This window comes from Lontra canadensis, unplaced genomic scaffold, assembly GCF_010015895.1.
Source record: "Lontra canadensis isolate GAN:19392208 unplaced genomic scaffold, GSC_riverotter_1.0 scaffold68, whole genome shotgun sequence".
Classification (NCBI taxonomy): domain Eukaryota; kingdom Metazoa; phylum Chordata; class Mammalia; order Carnivora; family Mustelidae; genus Lontra; species Lontra canadensis.
Genome location: NW_022631062.1, coordinates 10,095,432 through 10,119,080, shown reverse-complemented (window position 1 = coordinate 10,119,080; position 23,649 = coordinate 10,095,432). Strand labels below are relative to the sequence as shown.

General features: G+C 49.8%; 1 protein-coding gene across 1 annotated transcript; it reads right to left on the bottom strand.

Moving 5' to 3' along the window:
- Positions 1 to 3,068: 3,068 nt before the first annotated feature.
- Positions 3,069 to 22,824, bottom strand: ARSD (arylsulfatase D). The gene is made up of 10 exons (XM_032880240.1): positions 22,749 to 22,824; positions 21,060 to 21,209; positions 15,497 to 15,618; positions 13,277 to 13,399; positions 10,718 to 11,141; positions 10,443 to 10,579; positions 9,048 to 9,182; positions 7,004 to 7,166; positions 5,624 to 5,745; positions 3,069 to 3,679 (listed from the first exon to the last, which is right to left on the bottom strand). Exons 1-10 carry the CDS (start codon positions 22,790 to 22,792, stop codon positions 3,321 to 3,323), a joined length of 1,779 nt encoding a protein of 592 aa, XP_032736131.1. The 5' UTR covers positions 22,793 to 22,824; the 3' UTR covers positions 3,069 to 3,320.
- Between the last annotated feature and the right edge of the window lie 825 nt (positions 22,825 to 23,649).

Genomic DNA, 23,649 nt, shown 5'->3' with positions numbered 1-23,649 from the left:
TGTGCGGTATTTGAATGCACTTGAATAGCTTGGTGCTGATGAGCTTTGGTGTGGGATTGCAAACAAGTTGAAGCAGAACCCGCCTCCTTCCTGGCAGCCACTCCTGAATAAAGAAACGCAGAACAATTATCCTTGTATGTGCTTATTAGTCATTTATATCTGCCTTAGTAAAATGACTGTACGTTTTTGCCCACTTCTTAGATGGTTTCTCTCATTATTATGGAGTGGTATTCATTTGGAAAATCTTTTCTCCTGCTCTGTGGCTTCTCTTTTTCTTTTCTTGAAGGTGCTCTTTGAAGCACACAAGTTTTGCATTTTGGTAAACTCTTACTTATCGAGTTTCATAAAGTAGATCAGGCTTTGATTGTCTTATCTTTAAAAATGTCTTCCTAACCCAAGAGGACAAAGATTTTGCCCTGAGTTTTTCTTTTTTTACATTTTACCCTTTCCTTCCTTGCTTCCTTTCTTTTCTCTTTCTTTCTTTCTTTCTTTCTTTCTTTCTTTCTTTCTTTCTTTCTCTTTTCTTTTTTTTTTTTTTAACATTTACATCTCGGGTGGATTTGACATTCCATTTAAGTCGGTGGATTTGGCATTCATTCTTCGGCATGGTGTGAGAGGTTAAGGGTCTCACTGTGTGCTTTTCATGTGAACAGCCCACTGTGCCCGTGAATGCCCCATCCAATGTTTAACTGCTGATCTATCGGGCCAGCCAAAGCTGACCATTTTCTGCAAAATTTCCCTAGTTTGGATATTCAAGCAGACCCGTAGGCCCCTCAAAGCCTGCTCACACTCATGCAGAGCATGCACTAAAGACATAGGAGAGGAGGGCAGCCAGACATGGGAGCTGGCAGGCAGCCCCGGGGGTTCAGCAGTTGCCCCGAACTCCCATTCGGTGTATCTGAAGACCCAGCACCAAAGTCTGTGGGAGGAAACTCCGTTTCCAGCTGGCTGGGAGCGGACAGTGGAGGGGAGAGGTCTGTCTTGCCTCCGGACACTTAGTTAAGCTATGGTGGGTGTAACCGGTTAGACCAGTTGCCAAGGTTTCAGGGCAAGTAAAAACAAAGAACCCTGGAGATTAAGTAAGGCTTGTTCAGTCTGGTTGTAAATCAGCGGGGCCATGCCCCAACCCCTGGAATGCGACCCGTTTATCACCATCCTGGGGCTGCTGTACACAGTGTTATCTGCAGGCAGCACCCCCGCTGGCCCAGCGTCTTCCGTCCCCCATGCCCCACTCTCTCCCCCCTCCCTGCTGCAGGTCTGATTTTCTGAGTCAGTTATGCATTGAAATAGACACATGTAGAGTCACATATTTGCAGTGTCTTGTGGGGGGGGGGGGGCGGGGAGTTTCACTCAAAAACACTCTGACTCCGGAGAAGCAGACAAGAAAGCCTTAAAAGATGAAAGAACAAAGAGGAAGAAAGTTAAAAAAAAAAAAAAAAAAAAAAAAAAAGGAGGTTTCTTGCAAAATTTCCAGACGCTTATAAGCCAGCTGGAACCTTTAAGTTTGCTAAATAAGCAATTTAGTTTGGCAATGGTGTATCATTTAATTTGGAAATGATGTATCATTTAATTTGGCAATGATGTATCCTTTAATTTGGTAATGATATATCATTTAATTTGGCAATGATGGATCATTTAATTTGGAAATGATGTATCAAAGACCTTAGACAAGTCGTTATAAAGGCCGTCTAACCTTGAGGCTGATGGGACCAACCCTGCCCCCTCAGGTATATGCCCACGAGTCCATTTCTCAATTCCCAGGTGTTTCTATGGATGGAAGCAGGAGTCCTGGGGTAAGGACATCTGCAGAATCCCCTTAACAGGGGCTGACTCAGCTGTGAAGAAGGCTCTTCTTCCCGCATCCTGGAATGCCTATCTGATAGTTGGAGCTGCTACAGCCATCCTGAGGCCATGAGGCAAAGGATGGTAGAGCTTGGAGTTGCAAGGAGGCTGCCAGCCTGGGGTTGTGTCCCTCCAAGAAAGAACACACCCTTCCCCTGTTTATGGGATTAATTTCCAATGTCTGCTACCGCAAGCCCAAAGTAATTTCCACGTAATAAGACGAGGACACAGGAACAGTGAATGTCATGTGTGGAGTTGAATAGCCACTTGAGATCAGTGAATCCTCAACCAGCACAGAATGGTTTTATCCCCATATGTCTGTCTGCCCTTTTGTAAGGCTGTTCACAGACCCAGTGAAACCCCAACTAGGCTTCGAGATGAATGGGTACAAAAACTGGACACTGGCACTGTGATAACCCCGAGCTCTGGAAGAGGATCAGGACCGGGGGCATTACTGGGTGTCCACTGTGATGGTCTTATGTCGCGGATGAGAAAGTTGAGATGCACTCCCCACCCAGGACATGCTCCTGGAGAAAGGGAAACCCAAGCTTAGCTTCTCCGTGTGCTCGCTCTCCTGGGTACCCCGTCATAGTCCAGGCATTTGGGGGAGCTGTGCCTCTCCCCTTTAAAGATCCATTTCCCAGCTTTATGGGGGTGTAATGGACAAATGCAATTGTATTTATGGTTTACAGCGTGATGATATAGGTACACATCGTGACACGACCACCCCAGTGAAGTGAACTAACACACCCATCACCTTTGGTAGCGACCGGTTTTGGTGTGCACGGTGAAAACACCTAACATCTACTCTCTCAGCAGATGCGAAGGGTATGAGACAGTATTAGGAACTAGAATCCTAGAATCACCATGCTGAGATGTGTCCACAACACAGTCCTCTCCTAACCGGAAACTCATGCCCTCTGGGCACCCTCTCCACAGCTCCCCCAACGCCCCGGCACCGACTCTTCCAAACTCTGCTTATACCAGTTTCAATTTTTTTTATTGTTAAGATTCCACGAATCGGTGAGATCGTGCGGTATTTTTCGATCTATGTCTGGCTGATTGCACTTGGCATAACGTCCTCCAGGTCCATCCGCGTCGTCACAAAGGGCAGGATCTCCTTGCTCCTCGTGGCCAAGTCGTGTTGCATTGCGTGGATGGGCTACCCGTTCTTTCTCCCTCCATCCATCGATGGGCGCCTGGGCTGTTTCCATGTCTTGGCCACTGAGACGAATGCTGCCATGAACATGGGGTAGAGGTATCTTTGAGATCCTGTGTTCATTTGCTGTGGGGAAACACCCAGGAGTGGAATCCCTAGGTCCTAGGGTAGGTCTGTTTTTCATGTTTTGAGGAGCCTGCCTACGGTTTTCCAGAGTGCTACGACAGTGCAAGAGGGTTCCCCTTTCTCCGCATCCTTGTCAACGTGTTACACCCCACCTGCCTGACGACGGGCATCCTGCCCAGTGTGAGGTCACATCTCACTGGGGATCTCCGTCCTGCCCGCACGCACACAGGGGGAAGGTTCCACAGCACGGCTGCAGCCACGGCTTCCAGATGATGTTGCTCAGGGAAAACTGGGGAGGCACAGGACTCAGGGTTCTCCTGTGCTGGTCCACTGCCTCGCCCACCCGTGAGACCACCGCGTGGTACCGGGGTTCGGAGCTGGGGGCCAGGGGCTGTGCCTCGGAAGGGTCCCTGGAGAGGTCAAAGAGCAGAGGTGGGCTGTGCTGAGTCACGCCGTCCCCAGAGCAGGGGCACACACCTTGGCCGTAGCAGGCCCCCGTCCCCTTGGGGTGGAACCGTGGCGTCATGTAGTGGACCTTCCAGAGTCTTCCACCTAAAGACAAACAGAGTGGTGAACACCTGACCTAAGTCCCAGCCCTGGGGAAATCATCAACATCCCATCCAAATAGAGAGGAGAGGAGAAAACCAGATGGTTCTTGCCAAGCGTGTCTATATGGTGTGCTCTAGGCACACAGAGGCAAACGGACTCGTCCCAAAGTGCTCAGTGAGGCTGCCTGCAGGGATGACGCCCACGTGTGCCATGCTTTCTTCATTCTTACCCTTCCCGCTATTTTGCAATTGTTCCGCATCCCCATACTAGTTTGGGTAATGGAAGCAAATAGGACACATCAACACGGTGATTGGCAAAGAACTTGCTGTGTTCTCAGGGAGTGCATTTGGGTACAGGGCAGATAATAAAGCCAGTCAGAGGAGGGCATGGGGTGCAGCCCTCAGATTCCCTGCACCAGCCTTCATTCTGCATGAGATATGGATTCTTCTCAGCCTCTCAGAAAGAGATTTGCTCTGTGATGCTGCATTTTATTCATAATCACGGCCAGACTGTGGTGCCAGATGCGCAGTCGAAGACTCCTCTGCATGTCGCCATGGCAGGTTTTGTCTTCCCCCCATTGAGATGAACATTTACATTAGTAGACTGCCCTCCATACCATGGGTGGGCCTTACCCAATCAGTTGAAGATGTAAGAAAGAGCAGAATGAGGTCCCCTAAAGAGGAAGGAATTCTGCTTGCAGAGCACAACCCATGTGTTCTGCCTGAGTTTCTAGCCTTCAGACTCCAGATGGCAGCATCCACTCCTGCAGGACTGTGGGCTGGCCCTGAAGATTTCAGACGTGACCGTCCCCACAGCCGCACATGACACAATTCTTGAAAATCGCTCTCTCTGTTTCTGTCCACCCGTTCGTCTACATCTGTCTTTATCTTCTGTCTCCATCTATCATCCATTATCTACCTATATACCTTTCTGTCAACCCTCTCATTATCTCTTAGTCTATTCTATCATCCATCCCTCCATCAATCCTTGATCTATCATCTGTTTATCTATCCATCCATCCATCTGTCCATGTGTCTATCCATCCATCCATCCATCCATCCATCAATGCATCCATCCATCCATCCATCCGTCCACCCACCCATCCACCCTTTTCTCTCCTTCCTTCCCTCCCTCTTACCCTCCCTCCATCCTTCCCTCCCTCCATTTATCCATCTACCCACCCGCTTTCCCTTCATTCCTTCCATCCATCCATCCGTTTGTCCATCTGTCCGTCTACCCATCCATTGTCCATTCATCTGTCGTCCATCCATCCATCCACCCTCTTTTCCTTCCTTCTTTCGTTCCTCCCATCCTTCCATCCATCCGTCTATCCATCCATCTGTCCATCCATCCTCTTTTCCTTCCTTCCTCCCAACCATCCATCCATCCGTCCATCCATCCATCAATGCATCCATCCATATCTCCATTCATCTGTCATCCACCCACCCATCCACCTTTTTCTCTCCTTCCCTCCCTCCCTCTTACCCTCTCTCCATCCTTCCCTCCATCCATTTATCCAATAATCCATCCATCCACCCTCTTTCCCTTTCTTCCTTCCATCCACCCATCCCTCTGTCCATCTGTCTACCCATCCATTGTCCGTTCTTCTGTCCATCCATCCATCCACCCTCTTGTCCTTTCTTCTTTCCTTCCTCCCATCCATCCATCCATCCATCCATCTGCCCATCCGTCTATCCATCCATCCATCCATCCATCCATCCATGCATCCACCCATATCTCCATTCATCCATCCATCCATCCACCCTCTTCTCTCCTTCTGTCCCTCCCTCCCTCCTCCTCTCCCTCCACCCACTTATCCATCCATCCACCCTCCCTCCCTCCCTTCCTTCCTTCTATCCATCCATCTATCTATCCAGCCATCCCACTCGTGGTTCTGTTTCTTGGGGGGGACCCATCCCCCTGCACCAGGAAAAGACATGTACTCACTGTCCTTCTCATGCCAGCGTGCTGCGTGGAGGTACTTCCCACAGTAATGAAAGAGGAACTCGTGTGCTGAGTGCTCAGCAGTCCCCTGAAGCAAGGGCACCAGGCTACGGCCATCGATCACCCTGATTCAGTGAAGAGACAGAAGGACGAGTCAGACCAAGGCCGCTCAGCCTGCCTGGCACCGGAAAGTGAAACTCCAAGCTCATAAGGGCCTTGCTAAGGGCAAGAGGAACAGAGACGAGCTGTCTCTCCAACTCTGTCCAGATTGCAAGTTGCTAAGCAAGAGACATTTTGCTGTTTCTAAAGAAAAAGTCCCTAAGTTGGGGGGTCATTTGTTACACAGAATGACATACACAGTGCACACACAGACATACACACACCATTCCAGCCTTGCCTGTCATGGCCATAGGACCATATTTTAAAAAGTCCTCGATCTGAACTTAATGTACAAAAGTTATACTTTTCCTTACACTTGTAAAACACTTCTATTTTAATTATACCCTAATTATAATGGTTCCATATCCTGTGTCTACTTGGCTGGGTCACGGTGCTCAGGGATGTGGTGAAACGCCAGGTTGAGGATTGCTGTGAAGGCATTTTTTAGACACGGTTAATATCCACGGTCAGTGGACTCTGAGCAAAGCCGCGCACCCTTCACAAGGAAGGTGGGCCTTACATAATCAGTTGACGGCTGCCAGGAGAAAAGACTGAGGTTTCCCAGAGAAGACAGAATCCTGCCTCAAGAGCGTAACAGGGAAATTCTGCCTGAGTTTGCAGCCTGCTGGCCTGCCATAAGGATTTCAATTTCTTAGCCTCCACAACTGCAGGAGCCAATGCCTTAAATGCCTTATTTTATAAACACACAGACACCCGCACAAACACTGTTGGTTCTGTCTCTCTCATACAGGACTATTTATTTGTCCCCTTAAATAGAGGAATATTAGACTATTATCAAAATACTTACCACTTTGTTTTATCTGGGATTAGGAATAGTCTTTGGTCCTGCACTAATATCGAAGTGATAAGTCATTTTTTAAAATGTGGTGTGATAGCCTCATCAATGCATGGGCAAGAGTGCACCTCAGGAAATCAGGGAAATGTGTTTCAACGGATCGACATCTAATGCTTTCATCCCGCCATTGTTGTGCTGAGTTATAAAATCTTACCAAAACGGCAAGATGAGTAGATGGATCGAATACTTCCTTTAATCATCTTTGACTGAGTATGATTATTTTGCAGTAGGCTGTCCCCTCCCTTTGAGGATGTGAGAACTTTCTAAATGTTCCCACATCGTCGGAGGATTTCTCCCCTACGTGTGAAATAGTAAAAGGACAAGTTTCAGCAACTGGGGAGGGAGGGGGAGTCTCATGACACGTGTACCTGTCCTGGGGCACATGGCCGCCCCCCAGCTGGACCACGGTGGGGAAAACATCCATCAGGCTGGTTGGCTCATGGATCACTCGGCCGGCTAGCAGCTCCCCAGGCCAGCGGAAGATCCCCGGCACGCGGATGCCGCCTTCCCAGCCCCCCATCCCTTTGCCACCTGTAAGGAAGTGTCGTTAGAATTCTCCAGGAGATGGTCCCATCCCCATGCACACCTGGGCACACCTGTCTGTCTCTGTATGTGCCTGGTTACCCCATACATAAACACACACAGTGGCAGCCTGCATTTCCCGATTACGTTTGCAGCAATAATTCCAGAACCTCATCACTGCCCTATGGGCAGGTGGAGTCTACATGCTCTTCTTTTAAGATGTGACAGGTCTTTGCGACCACGGGAACACACAGTGTGTGCAATGCGTGGCTTCAAAATTATAATGGGGGCTTAAATTTCACACCACGCATGGCTGGTGGCTCCTGTCTTCCTCTATCCTTTTTCCTTCTGGAAGGACCAGGAATTGGGTCTGGCAGCCCCTTCTTCTCCTCCTCTCCCACCTGCTCACCGTACCATCCACCTGTTCCTTTACCCCCTTTCCTGGTTCATCTTCATTTCTGGAACCCCTAGCAATGGCCTGGGGCCCAGATCGGGTCTTCAGGAAATGCAAAGAACAATAAAACAACCCTATGTTACAGAAGGTGAGTTGCAAACTGGGAGGGATGTGTTCGGAATCTCGCTAAATAAATGGGTTCTTTGTTGCAGTTCAAAAACTGTCATGCACCTGCCTTCCCTTTGTACTGCTGGGTAACAAGTTATGGCAAAGGAGCAGCCTCATGCCCGTGTGCTAGGTCTCCGTTCTGTATGCTGGGAGTCGGGCATGGCTGGGTGGCTTGGCGGGTACTCCGTTCTGGGTCCCACATTCGGAAATCAAGGGGTAAGCTGTTTGTAGAACATACCACCGGGAACGATGAGAAGCTACTGTACAGCTCGGGGACATGTATGGAGGGCTGCAATGGGAAAATCCCCTCACAAGTCATAGGAACATACATCATGAACTCTCATTGTTCTCTGGAGCGATGTTCTACAAAGTCGCCACACATACTGAACCACGACTCTCAGGTGTGTGTAACACACGGCCCAGTTCCAGGAAGACTCTGGTCCCGGTATTTCCATTAGCCAATCAGTATACTTCTGTGTGATTTGCTTTAAAGACTCCTTATTGGGTAGAAATCGTGATTCATTCGCACGGGATTCGCAGCCAATAGCTCTAGAACTCGTGTCTGGATGAAGCCCATCTAACATACTTTCTCCATAAGACGCGTTGCAAGCATCTTGCTCTTGGGAACGGGGGACAGCCCTTCAGCACTACAGCCGTGGGCCCTTTCAGGGAGCAAAGTCACCAACAAAAAGCAAACAAAACCGCAGAAATGTGGCCACGAAAGAGACCATGAAAAGGACCCATGTCTATGTCGGAGAGATGAAATGTAGGCACAGGGTTACCGCACCCAACCGTGGTTGAGAACGTGCACGACTGATATTCTTATTGCTGTTCAAAGGAGTGCAAAGGCATCGCAAGTATAGATTTTGGGGTTACAGATAAATTTTAGCAAGTAGATGATGTCATAAATACGGAATCCATGAATCATGGAGAAAATGACTATCAGACTTTTAAAAAATACGGCAATATAAAGGTACCATGCCCTCAATCTCACAAGATAGAGTGGAATACAGAGACACACGTAACTAAGGTTATAGTTACAGTGCGATGTTTGATTTAGGATGGCATTTCTTTTAATTTTATCTTGATTATTTATTGGTAGATCTTCCTCTCCTACTGAAATATAAGCCCTTTAAGGGAAGGGCATGTGTCTTTTTTTCTCTCTCTTGGCACGCGGATAGGATTTGGTGTAGAGCAGCTGTTCAAGAAATCCCCCTTTGAAAGTGCACACTCTTTCCCCCTTCTGCTTGCTCTCCAGGCTGTAACACTGAGAATCATTTGGTGGGTGCCGCATCTGCCTCTTAACCCCCAATATCCAATGGTCTCACCTCGGAATATCCCATTCCATCCCCCCAGCTGGCCGTGTCCGTCTCTTGCCTCCAAATGTCCTCCGTGATCAGAGGTGAAATACGTGAATGTCGTGTTTTTCAAACCGTGGACTTCGAGTGCTTTAAGGATCTCACCTATAAGAGAAAGAGAACAATTCACGGCAGAGCCAATGAATCACCACCAGCAAATTCAACCCAAATTTGCCCTTTCTTGCTAGAAAGTCCCATAAGGGGACTGTGTAGTCACCGTGATTACGAATGTGGTCACACAGTGTGAACCCTTTCTGGTTTTCCTGATTCCACAGGACTCAGAATCTTGTTTACAAAGGTATCACTAATACAGAAAACAAAATAAATGGCTAAAGCCAATATTGCAGCAATGGAGTGTCTAGAAGGGGCTTTGTTGGCATATGTGTCCATAATGACTGCATGGGGTTGGAGTGTGGTAAGAAAGAGTCTGATGGGAGAATCCCGTAGAGAGGAGGAAGCCAGAGCTGTGAGCATCGATCTGCGTGTGTCGGCACATGGGGGCCAAGGTTCAAGAGAGCTACCAGCTACCAGCCAAGCACTCGCTTTATCCATGGAGACCAAGTGCACATCTACAGCCCTGAAGGAAAGATTTTACACCACATGGGGACTGTGCAGCACTGGAAATGCACGTTTCTAGAGCACGATGTAATCCACTCTCCCGTTTTGGGGTTGTCTGCCTCTTTACTTGGCGTACCGTAGCACTACGGTTCTCCCAGGATAAGCCCTCGCACCCTGCAAGGATTTAGATGTCTGCATTCTCTTAAGAATCTATATACACTTGAAGGGAAGGTAACACTGTATCAACAACAGGTCAAAGTAAAAACAAACAGAATGTACAATCTCATCCGCTCTCTCTGGGCTTTCTCAAGGCCACGGGAAGAATGCAATGTTGGTCTGTTGCCCTGAATGATAGAGCATTCTTGCTTCACATTCTGTAATGTCTCATGATGGCTTTATTATTTTTTTTTTAAAGATTTCATGTATTTATTTGAGAAAGAGAGAACATGAAGATGGTAGAGAAGTAGACGGGGAGGGAGAAGCAGACTCCCCGCTGAGCAGGGAGCCCCGACGTGGCGCTTGATCTCAGGACCTGGGGACCATGATCTGAACCGAAGGTAGACACTTAAGTGACTGAGGCCCCCAGGTGCTCCTCATGATGGCTTTAAATAATGCACTTTGTAAGAGGATGATTTGTGCAGAAGTAGGCTGAAGGAGCACGTGAATGATATGGGGAACTTTCTCCCAATTCTTTGCCTTTCCTCTTCTTCTTTATTGCAGCTTGGTTCATGCTGAGGTGGCCCATCTGTTACCAAAGTTGAGCAGCGAGGCCAAGACCAAATGAAGCATGGCTGTGCCTTGACTTACCTACAAGCCAGTCCATCTCCTCCACATTGTCACCATATAAGCCATGCTGGCTTTTCCCGAGAAACCGTTTTGTGGTCACCAGGGGAATGTGAACATGCAGCAAAGACACAAACAGGAGGAATGGCCTCTGTTTATTCCTGGAAGAAGAAAAACGTGCTTCAGCCACGATGGCACCCGTCTCAACACTATGTGAGCCACCTCGGTCCCTGAAACCCATCACCCCATCGGGACTCAGGCGCCATGAGAACTCATCTCCTCTTTAAAAATGAGATTACCTTTCAATATAGGAAACAGCCTCGCGCAGCATGTGACCCGCCGTTCTTTCCAAAACCATGGGCTGCTCTATGACGTCATGGTTTCTCATCAGGATGCAGTTCCAACGACGCACAGACCCAAAGCTGGCATACCAGGAGACGAAGCAGAGGAAGACGAGGCTGGCTGCCCCCAGGACTACCTTCCAGGACACGGAGATGAACCCACAAGTCTTGCCAACCACAACGGTCAGGACCCCTAGAGCCGCCATCTGGGTGTAGTGCCACAGTCTGGATCTAGTCGTGGCGTCCACTTCTGGGGGCCTGCCTGGCTGACAGTCATTCACAAGCGTGAAAGGCATGCCGTAAAAATAGTCAAATCCGTGGTTCAGTGGATGGTGGCAGTGGTCGTTGCGGGATTCACAGTTGACACCCTGGTGCCATTTTCCTGAAGATAAGAGCAAGAAGTTAAACAAGAACACACATGGGGGTACTCTGTTTGACCCCAGTCATCTTCTCAGTAATTCAGATTATATAGTTACCCTGCCCTTTGCAAATACTGAACAAATGTATGGAGGTCATGAGATTAAAGGTTCAAGATTTTCTGGGCTGTTAGGAATTAAAATTTGCAACCCTAGACTACTGTGCTATTAAATAACTCAGAAAATATCATTTATGGATATTTCTTACTTAAAAGACAGCCCCTCGATAAAAGGAGTTGGTTCTAGAATAATCTTATGACAGAGCAGAAGTAACCAAGTAAGCAAGAAATGCTTCTATGAGATTTTTTTCCCAAAGGCTGTAATTTTATAGTACCATTGAGATGGAACATGAGAAAGCCCATATATCAGATTCTAGAAGGATATACAAGAATTGGGTTCTCTCCAGATGCTCAGCCAGCTTAAATTTAGCTACAAAATAGGACAGAAAAGGGTTCAATGTACTTGTCGCCATAATTTCCAAGTACAGAGGTTAAACGTGGTCCCTGCCCTGTTCTTCCCTCCCATGGTTCACAAAGGGTCTTCAGAACCTGTAGTATTGGTTCTAGTTCCAAGCCTGGAGACATCCCTTTCTATCCCTGCTTACATTTAAGGAAGTGAGAATGTCGGGATGGGGTGGAACAGGTGGAGAAGGATACAGGATGGTCTCCATCTTGTCCACTGTCTACCACTTGGAACGTGAAGAACACCCTTGTCTCAGTTTAGAAGGGGTGTGTGCACCAGAAGAATAAAGATTCACAGAAGGAACTGATACACAGGTCTGCAAGTCCAGTAAACACAAAATGAATCCACTTACCTAGTTTTAAACACAATTCCACCCACAGAGTATGAGATACATGGTGGTCGTGGGCTCAAGGACATTGGGTCATTGACCCAATGGTGGTGAGTTGGTAATGGAAAGTTCCAGTCAATTTGGGTGGGTAAGAAGCTTTGCTCTACTTCTCAGGATTGAGATGATAAATCCAGGTGATAGAGCAGATGTGTACAAAGTCCTTGAAAATGCCCTTGAAAATGGTATATGCGATATGCTGAGTATCTGTGTCTCCCTAAAATTCCTGTTGAGGGTGACCATGAGGGTGATGGTATTTGGAGGTAGAACCTTGGACAGGAGATCAGGTCCTCAGGATGGAGCCCCCATGAATGGGATTAGTGCCCCCAAAGAGACCTTCACCCCTTCTTCTCACATGTGAGGACACAGAGAGAAGACGGTCGTCTCTGAAGCAGGGCGAGGGTCCTCACCAGACCTGGAGTCTGGATCTTGGACATCTCAGTCTCCAGAACTCTGGGAAGTAAGTCTTCATAATCTCTATTTCTAAAGTAGCAGGAAAATTTAAAGGGGGGGAGGAGTAACTACCCAGTGTCTGACCCAATCACCACCCTGACAAAGTGGGGGTGTCAGTCCCCTCTGAACTCAACAGTGACTCTGAGTGTAGAAGAACTGGTGAGGAATTGAATGGGACCCCCTGCACACAGACCTGATCAAATCTTTCCTTGACCAAGGAGTTGGGGAAGACTCCCTCATCATCTAGCCTCAGACATTCCTGTTAAGAGGACACACTACTTCTAAACACACAGGCTGAGCAAGGAATGAAAGTGTTCCCAACATCTGGTCCATGACAGGTAGGTGCCCATCTGTAAGGAAGCCACCTACCAGGTGTTGGAGTGCCGTTCTCAGACAGGGGGTCTTACGAGGTTGGCCCTGCCTAACGATGTGCGATCAATCGGCTCTCCAGAGGATTTCCATCATTCCCTAAATAATAAGTGTGGCTCTGCGTCTAAAATGTTTGCACGACGTGGTTTTGCTGAATGCCCGTTTTCCTTCTGGAGGCTGGGGTTTTGGGGCGGGTGCCAGGCAGCGGGTGTCTAGGAGACCAGCCCCTAATACAAAGCCTGGGAATGGAAGGAAAGAGGCAAATCCCCCGAGGTTGAATTCAAACGGCTTGTCAATGACAGAAGTTCCAATGGTGTGACTGATCCAAGAGAGATCATATAGGGCCAGCACCCAGTTTTGGTTCTGACATGTAACTTTTTCCCCTGGTAGGGAAACAGGCTGGTCCTCCTGCTCCCTGAATGGTATGAGTACCTATAAGGCCGGTTGCATAACCTTGCTGCTGTAGGATTCTTGCAAATGTGGTTTCGTTTGCGGGGAGTCCGCCCGATCCCGCGTTCCACTGGAGGGCACGGTACCCATCATCGGCTTCCATGCCTGCGGAGTAGAGCAGACAGCAAGCACTCACTCTCCCTTGACTACGGCAAGGGTTCTTGCCTGGGGAGGAAGCTGACCCTTTACCCTGTCTGGCACTGGTCTGGGTTTCACAATTGCAGGAGGGGTACTACTGGCATCAGCTGGGGGAAACACCCTACAGTGCCCAGGTTGCCCCCACCATAGAGAATCATCCAGCCCAAATGTCAGCAGTGCTGAGGTTGAGAAACCCTGCGTTGGCATGAGAGTCTGTCTGTTTCTCTCTATCATCTCTCTGTCCATCCATCCATGTCTTCACACATCTATTCATGTAACATCTATCTAATCATCTATCAATCATCAACTGCTTACCTACTTACCTATTCATCCATCCCTATCTCTCTCTCTCTCTATCATCTATCTAACTCTATCCATCCATCCATATATCCACCCACCCATCCACTCACCCGCCCATCTATGCACCTACCCATCCACCTATCTACTAATCTATCATCTATCAATCTATTATCTATCATCTAACTCTATTCGAACATCTATCAATCTACTAATCTATCATCTATCAATCTATTACCTATCTATCATCTAACTCTATCCACCCATCCACATATCCATCCACCCATCCACTCACGCGCCCATCTAGTCATCTATGCACCTATCCATCCATCAATCTATTAATCTGTTATCTATCAATCCATTATCTATTATCTAACTCTATCCATCCATCCACATATCCATCCACCCATCCACTCACCCGCCCATCTAGTCATCTATGCACCTATCCATCTATCAATCTATTATGTACCTATTATCTATCATCTATCTATCTATCTATCTATCATCTATCTATCATCTATCTATCTATCTCTATCTTCTATCTCTGTATCTTCGGTCCATTATCTATCTACGGCAGTGGTTCCCAACCAAAGGTAATTCTGCCCCCCAGGGAACACTTGGCAAACGCCCGGTGACATTTTTGGTTGTCCCAACTCGGTGGGGAGAGTGGCTGCTACTAGCATCTTGCACATAGAGACCTGACCCCCAGCACCTCAGAATGTGACTGTGTTTGAAGATAAGGTCTTTAAAAGAGATCGGGTCTTCTAAAGAGGTAAAAAAAGAAGTCGTTGGAGTAGGCTCTGATCCCATAGGACTGGGGTCTTTATAAGAAGAGCTATAGACAGATGACCACATGAGGACAGGGAGAGAAGGCAGAGTCTTCATCCCAAGGAAAGAGGCCTCAGGGAGAACCAGCACTACCCTGGCTCTCAGACTCCCTGCCTCCAAGATGGTCAAAAAAGTAATCTGTGTTGTTTAGGCTGGTCCATCTGTGGTATTCCGTACAGCAGCTCAGACAAACTAATACGTCAATATTCCAATATGTGAATGTACCGTCTTATTAACCCACTCTTCCACTGATGAACTGTGTCCGCGTTTGCAACGTACAGATGTACAGAAAACGTAGAGTGCTGCTGTGAAGTTCTCATTCCATCTTTTGTAGAACTTGCATGTGTGCACATGTTAGGCGCCTACTTAGGAATTGCTGGGTCATGGGTATGCCTGCTTTCAGCTTAAGCAGACAGACAACCTCAAGCATCTCACCAATCTTGTCCCTTTCTGACTCTGACCCTCCTGCTTTCCCCTTAGAAGGACCTCGGTGATGACACTGGACCACCTGCATAATCTAGGATAACGTTCCCATCTGAAGATCCTTCACCTAATCCCAGCTTCAAAGTCCCCTTTGCCATATAAGGAATTAGGATGTGGGATCTTTGGGAAGCATCCTTTAGCTCCCTACACGCTCACCCAAAGCCTATCTGAAGTCATGACTACACACCCAGATGGACTAAAATATGTAAACAAATAAACACAATGTCAACCATAACCAGCTACCCTTGCAGAGTGCCCGTCTCTGAATTCCCAATCAACCCAATCATCGCATGACTACCTAAAACACAGCAGTCTTCATGTCAGTTCAAGGGGATGCCACTGCAGATTATATGTGCACCGTCCTCCCCTGGATCTCGACCATCGCTGATCACATTGAGGACAAGTTACGAGTAGACGCAGGCTTGCCCCCTTCTCGGTCATCCCCGCAACACTGACCTGATCTGAAGGCGTGCCTCCCCGTGAGGAAGGAAGATCTGCTGGGAGTACAGAGGGGGGCGGCCGCCAGGTGCTGGGTGAGCCTCACGCCTTCCTCTGCAAGCTGGTCGATATTGGGTGTCCTGAGCAAACCACACACAAACATCCCTGTCAAGACAGCCCTTACAGGGATCGCTGCACCAAAGGGCATGGCATGGAGTACATCACTGTTTCTTGAGGGTTTTATGATTAGTTGCATATGGTGTCTTGCAAAGGCAGATGGACCCATCCCCAAAACAACCAGCATGAGCACATGGACTGAGGACCACTTGCTGCAAAAGGGGCTGAGCCCTAGTCCCGGGGTCCAGGGCTGCAGCCCAGCCCACTGCAAGCATAGCCACCATCTGAACCTACTGTATCACCCGGAGGTATTGTGGGCCGGGAACAAGATTCTCTGGACGCTGTTGCGGTGTGTAGGGATAAGAGTTGCACACCGTCTCGGTCTTACTGTCTACTTCTGTCCACCAGGAAGCTATAGCCATACCAATCTAGTGGCTTGCAAAGGTCGATCCCTTACAACTTGCTATCCTTTGCTCCTCTGTGAGCACGCTCTAGTTCACAAATGGGAAATGGTCTTCCCAATCCAATGGGGAAGGAACGCCATGCCTTTCCTGCTTGTACCACCAAGTTTCCATGTGGATAGGTTAAATGGCAGAGGGCAAGTGGATTAAAGAGACATGGGAAGACACAAAGACTGAAGCCACTGGCCAGATTAAAATCTGTGAGAGCCGATACCTAAAACTTCCTTACTGGGCAGGTGTTCCAATGGCCCAAGGTCAAAGGCATCTTTGGAGAGGACTTGAGGCATGGCTGGAAACCTTCCTTGTTGAGTATGAGTGTTGGTGGAGGGTGCTGAGGGAGTTGACAATGGTCCACAACCACTATCTATGGGGGAGAGGAGCCTCAGTGTCCCTGTTCTCCCAGTGCCCTGGGAGAAGGATGCAGATGTGACCATGGCTTTGTTGAAGGTCTGTGCAGGCCCAGGCTGAGTCATAGTTCTAGTAGATGCTGTCTTCTTGGACACATGGCTCTTCCAAAGCCTTGTGACCCAAAGGGTCCCAGACCCTAAGTTTTGTGGAGAGGGGACAGAAATACGATGACTCCTGATGGAGCTGTCGGTGAACTGAAGGGCTTCTGGGAGCCGATGGGCATCCCAAAGTCCTAGTGTGGGTTTTTGGATTCAAGAACTTCAGAAGCATCAAAACCATCGCCAAGACCATCCTCCAAATATTGTGATAAATGCCTTTCTTACTGACTCAGATGGGTGTTGCCAGTTTTGAAGAACACATTTTTAGTTTTAACTGTTGCTTTTGTTTGGGGTGAACATAGTACACGTTGTCTTAAAAAAATGAAAAATTACAAGTATGTTCTTCAAAGTCCTTGAAGCTGGTGATGCACAGAGGTCAGGGTCAGAAGGACAGTGTGCAAACTATATGTGGTATAATTGCATGGGAGGCCAGTAAATAACTTCTAAGTTAGTGTAGTAATATAATAGTGTAACACCTTTGGAGATGACTAAAGTGAAAAGCTGCATTTTTTGAATCCCTGCGTTATCTTTAGACCCAACGACTTCTTAGTCAGTGGAGTGATCTCCCCGTTCGCAAGGAGACAAGCAAAGTTTGGAGACTGAGCCACTCGTCCCTGGTCACGGAGCTAGAGAGTGCCAAAGGAGGGTTTAACACCTCCGTTAAGTCACACCTTATCCGTGTGACTGAAAAAATCCACCGAGGGTAGCGTTCTGGAGGTTGTGCGACAAGTATGTCCATCCTCAGGATCATATCTTCCATTAAGCATGGATTTTATGATCGTTCACAACCACCCGTCCACTTTGGGACCACTAAAGCTTTTTTCCTGATGGCTCTGTTCCTATTTAAAGAGAGTGCCCCTCGCCCTCTTGTGTGCAAGCTGTTGTCTGTACTCATTCAGCTGTGGCTTCCAGGCCCATCTTGCATGCCCAGAAACCACAGCTGAGGTCAGTATTTCAGACACTTGCTGCTCCAGGCAGCTGCTGGGGCCCTGCCATGCCTCTGTTTTCAGAGAACAGCTGTCTCAGTCACTGTGTCTGGCCACTTTGCTCATCTTGGACTTTTTAAAAAAATTGCAACCAACCCAAATACAAATGCTGTTATTAAAAAATCACCCATTCTGTACTCATGCTGTTTGTTTTCAATAACCCAACTGTAAAAGTTTACTTTTTTTTTTTAAACTAAACTATGAACACAAATTGCAAGGGTTTATAGGATTCTACCAATTAAGTATAATTATATTATCTCTGACCTATTTTTCAGGCTACAAAAGTTCTATCTCTAGCTTGATATCTAATCTATTATGTACCAGCCTACCATCTGTCTACCCATCCTTCCATCCCTTTCCATCCATCCATTCACCATTCATCCACTCACTCATCCATTCTTCCATCCATCCTCCCATCCATTCACTCATCCATCTACCTATCTTCCCATCCATCCATCCATCCATCCATCTTTCCATTCATCCATGCATCCATCATCCATCCATGTTTCCATCCATCCATCCATCCATCTATCCATCTTTCCATCCATCCATCCATCCACCCACCCATCCATCCATCCATCCATCCATCCATCCATCCATCTCTCCATCCATCCATCTTTCCATCCATCCATCCATCCATCCATCCACCCATCCATCCATCCATCCAACCAACCATCTTTCCATCCATCCATCCATCCATCCACCCATCCATCTCCATCCATCCATCCATCCAACAGTTGCTGTCTAGCTATCTCTCTTCTATCAAGTATTTATGTCCAACAGATGTCTTCATGATTATCTGCATTGGGGAACAGAATGAAAAATACCACAGGTTTCAACCTCAGCACAGAAACCTTCTCCTGCAGAATCTCATTCCTCCACTTGTTAAAAGATACCCTAAGACAGGAAAAATGCTCCTGATTTTAAATTCTGTGCTTCTCAATCAATTTATGTCATCTCCTTCTTTCCCTAAGCAAGCTGACTGGCAAATATAATCCCAAAATATTACTCTCAAGTGCCTTTCATTTTTTTAATGCATTCTTTCTCTTTTAAATAACCCTCTGGCCTGTGGGATCAGATAATTTTACTCTAAAAACAGAGGGAAAGTATGGGAGTGTCTGAAAATGATACCAATATGCTGAGAAACAGCCCAGTGACTCTCACAAAAGGAATGGACGGGCAGGGCATGTATGAGATTTTCCTGAAGAAGACAGATCTTTTCTTCCTATTATGCTAATAAAACAAGCAGATTCCCATTGTATTTACAGACTGGTTTCCATCATTAACACATGTCTGGGGTGGGGGGAGGGGTTCACTTCCATGTTTTGCATCATGGTCCCAGAAGGAAAGGTGGAGATCATCCAAAGGCCTTATGTGAAGAGGGGAAACTGAGGCTGGAGGTATGACTGATGGCACAGATACTCAGAAGCAGGGTTGAGGCCACAGAGCCAGTCCTGGGGCTCCCTCTTCTGTCTTGACCTCCTGTTCCCCCGACCCTTGGTGACTACACATTCATTACATACCTCTCAGGTTTTCAACTTCCCTTTCTTATGAGGCCATGATATGAAACACAGACCCGGTGTGTCCCACATGAGCGACTGGAGTGACTGCAAACAAGGGTATCTGATATTTTCTAGGGTATCTAGGCACAGCAGATCCCCTGGTTCCTGGAGAGAATTCTATGGGACATACTTACTCGTGAAGAACGGATTATGTGCTAGAGGAGTCGGAATGATTTCATAGCAAATCTCCAAAGGATGAAGGCACGGATGCCTTAGAGCATGTGCAGTCAACTCCCCCTGAAAGCCAAGACGGGGTGTAGATTTCCCTAAACCGGGTGGTTCTTACGTCTTCTACCTGTCAGCCTTGATGGCTTTCTTGGGCAGAACTGTTAAAGGGACGTGCCCTGCCTCGTGTTGGGGTGGGTAGACGTGCGGAGGAAACAACATTTTGAAGACCACGGAAGTGTAGTACGTTTGGGCAGAAAGCTCACATTCCTCATAGGCTGATCGCAAGGGGCATGGACCCTACATGGGTAAAGGGCACCCTGCAACCCATGGGGCCAGCTTGCTCAATGTCTTCATCAGTGAGTCAATGCACTAAATTAAGAGAACATCTTCGCCACCTTTAGGATGCCCCCAAACACCCTCCTTGCACTCGGCCTATATTTTAGTTGGAAGGAGAAACACTGGACATGAACAACAACAAAAAAATCATGGGTGCTGCCCCCTAGCGGTGGTATTGGGTATGCAATCCCAGTTTCTCCATTAATTTCTTGGCTTAAGTTTTCTTAACCCAAACCCGCAGGCTGGCTGCAGGAGGTCCTGAGGGGTTAGGAATTCATCCTAGGAATCTTGGAGGACACGATTCAGTCCATTACACAGAGTGATGGCTGAGAGAGGGCAAGGCGTGCTCTTGGGATGTGAAAATATTGTAAAATGCATAGTGGTGACTTCTCGGAAGCTACCAGATGCGAATGGATTGTCCAGTTTTCGTTGGGGGAATGGTCTATCCCAACAGGTATAACTGGGCAGGCTCAGCATGGGGGGAGGAAGGTCCCTGCGTACACAGGGCAGTGTCTGCTGCTGTTGGAAAGGCTGTAACCAAAAGGGGTGGGCCTGGGTCTGTGCTGGGAAGTCCCAACGTGGACTGCTAACGCCAAGACAGATCGTGTGATGCTGCCCTGGTGGTCTTTCTAAAAGAAACAGAATGAGGTGCTTCTTGTCTCCTGTTTCACAGATCACGCAAACACCATCGTTCCCATGTTTGCCAGGAGGCAAGACGCAGGAGCCTGCGTACTGTGAATACGGAGGTCCACTGAGGTCCGCTGAGGTCCCCACAGCGAGCGATTAGCAGCCTCAGGGGCACAGCTGTCCTATCCTAATCCCCGGTATTTGTGAATAAGACCTGACTTGTAAACGGGTCTTTACAGGTGTCATTAGTTAAGGATCAAGGGATGAGCTCATCCTGGATCAGGGTGGCCCTAAAGCCAATGACAGGTGTCCTTATAAGAGACAAAAGACGAGACACAGACACAGAGGAGAAGCCACAGGAAGACAAAGGCAGAGATGGGAGGGATGTGGCCACCAGCGTAGGGATGCCTGGAGTTCCAGAAGCTGGAAGAGTCAGGAAGGACCCTGTCCTGGTGCCTCTGGAGGGGGCTCAGCCCTGCCCCGCCTGGATCTCAGACTTCTGGTCTCCAGGACTGGGAAGAGAAGAAATTCCTGCGTCTCAAGTTACTCCATTTGTGGTCTTTTGTTCAGGCAGCACTAAGAAAGGAAGGAAAACACCCAACCACCTGAGTGCCATAGTGTTTGAACATTTCAGTTTAAGACCCAGCTTCCCCGTCAAAAAATAATTTCTTGGGGCTTCACGTCTGATGCGCTGAGGGCTTTCCCACTATAGGCAGATTTCAAAGACATCATAAACCACATGCGTTTTCTCTCTCTCTTTCTCTCTCTCTCACACACACACAACCTCTAGGACCACCAGCATCACCAGCACGTTATACCTGAGCGTATGGTTCCCATAGCATCCAAGATCCCCTATGCCAAGATCGTCTGCCATTATCAGTAGAATATTGGGTTGAAGGGCATTTGCTGCTTTTAACTCGGACGTCCTCAGGAGCAAACACAGAAGGAGCAGACCCCACAAAAAGTCCCTGGAGAGACAACCAACAAGGCCCAAATTAACGTCCAGGATTTGTAATGTTCAGTGGGCATTTCCAAGCGGCTTGCTGGAAAAGCACGTGCGTTTGCCCTAAATCAGCATTTACCTCCTCCCGAACCCGTTGGTCCTTAATTCTGCTACTTCGGTGGGGCGCTCCTTAAAGGGCTGAGCGCTTGTCTTCCAGGGCGCGCTTTCCTGCCTTTCCCAGTGCAAAGGCGGCCAGAGCGAGCCCTCCGTCCCCGGAGCCACCCCACAGGAGGTAGGCGGACCCAGAGGGTCGGAGCAGCGGGGCACAGGCATTTCAAAAGGAAGAATGTGGGATTCAGGGCACCCCGGCCACGACAGGGAGACAAGGCACTGCTGGTGGGACCCAGTAGAGACAACACGGTCTTGGAGCGAGCGTGGCCAGCAAGGCCCCCGCGGGGCGCGCTAAGGGCCGCGCGGGGAAGGGATTTGGGGCGTCCCAGACGCGGTTCTGCGGCCCTGCCCGCCCCCTAACCGGGTGCGGGGGACGCAGGGCCTGGGGCGCCCAGGTCCTCATTCCTGGCTGGCAGCTCGAGCGTGCCTCGGGGCCGCCAGTGCTGTCCTGTCCCCTGATTGCGCCCCGGTGCTCCAGCAGTCCGGAGCAAGGGGGCAGGGAAGGTCTCTCGGCCGCACAGGGCGGAGGCGGAGCGTCCAGAGGGTGGTGGAGAGGGGGAGGAGGGGGCACGGCCGCGGTCCGGAGAGGGAGTCTTGGGGAACTGGGCAAGTCTTAGGGCTGGGGGCCAGGGCTCCGCTCCGGATGTGGGGGTGGGCAAGTCTCCGCTTGGGCTGGGGAGGCCGAGCCGGGGACCGGAGGGCGGGGCGGGGCGGGGCAGTGTCGGAAGGAGGAAGCCGCGCGCTTTGGGAGGCGGGGAACCGGGTGCTGGACCGGACGTGTCTCAGAGTGGGGGAAGGTGCGGCCGCGCTGGGATTGGGGGGGGGAGGAAAGGAGCAAGGGTGGGGTTGAGGGGACGTCGCGGTGCTGTTAGGGTGCGGAACCAAGGGGGGTCCCTGCGTGTCCTAGGGAGTGGGGATTGGGGACACGGCCACACTCCGGGGGGTAGGCGGCAGGGAGCGGGAGGGGGCGTGTGCTGGACCGAGGGTGCACGCGGCAGCGCTCAGGGGGAAGAGGGTGTTTTGGGGGCCTGGTGCTGGCGCTGCTGGAGGAGGGGGTACTCGGGATCAAGGGATCGCGTCCTACGCAGTGGGGGATGGGGACCAGGCCTCGGTCTGCCGGGGCGTGGCCTCCGAGCACCAGCCCAGCGGTTCCCCTTCCTGTCGCCGGCCCTCCCTCCCTCTCCTCCGTCCAGCCTCCCCTCTCCTCCCGTCCAGCTCCAGCTCTCCGCCCCCGCGTCCCTGTGACTGCGAGGCAGACGTCGAGCTGCATTTTGGTGACTCCAAGGCGCACACACCGCCCGCCCGTCCCGGAGGCCACTGTCACCCAGTGTGTGCCTCCTCCCAGCCCTCAGGCCCGTCCCGAGTGGGGGCCGCGCCCTCGGGCCCCGAGCACCTGGTAACGGGCGCGGTGCATCCCTTCGGAGCCCTGGGAGCCATGGCGGCGCGCGGGCCGGGCGCGCAGGACCTTGGCCCCAGCGCGCGGAGCCCGGACCCGCCCACGCAGCGGAGCCCTCCGGGCGGTAGGGCCCCGTCCCGCCCCAATCCGTTTAATCTCCTGTCGCCCAGGGCTTTCCGGGAATAGATCTTGGAAACCGGTTTTCCGGTGGCCTCCGGGCGGGCACTCCCGGGAGAGGATGAGGAACCCGGGCTGGATCTGGGCTCGGGGAACCCCAGCAGTTTCCAGCAAGGTCTGGAAAGTTCTGGGGACTGCTCCCGTGCGGTCAGACAGCCTGGATGTGAATTCTGTTTCACTAGGGTCCAGGATGCCATCCCACTTCTCTATGGTCAAGGTGGGGTGAGGGGGCAGGTGTGAGCTAGGCTAGTTAGACCCTCACCCACAGGACTTGACACCAGGGGGTCTACCTGGTGGTCACCTCCCCGTCCTGGTCCTCATTAGCTCCCCGGAGTTCTCTTTGTCCCTCTCCAACTCCGTTCTGCGTTTTGCGGAGATAGTCACTGGGAATTAAGGCTTGCCAAGAGCTTGAGGGCTGGGGCAGTTTGCTGAAGGTTCTGTTCAGAGGAAAGACGATTTTGCCTTAGAACTGGCGGCCCTAGTCAGCTCACATTTCCCGGGAGGTCTCCGGAGAAGCCCACCCTGTTCACACCTTGATCTTAGGACTTCCCAGCTCTGCAGCTTGGAGAGGATGAAGTTAGGGGGTTAAAGCTGCCGTCTTGCAAAGTGATGGTGGTGGGGCGTGGGGCGTGTGTGTGCAGGGAGAGGGGCTTGGGTGCAGGGTCCGGGACAAAGTCCCCATCGTGCTGGTGTCCCGTCCTGGGCATGTCCCGTGCAGAGC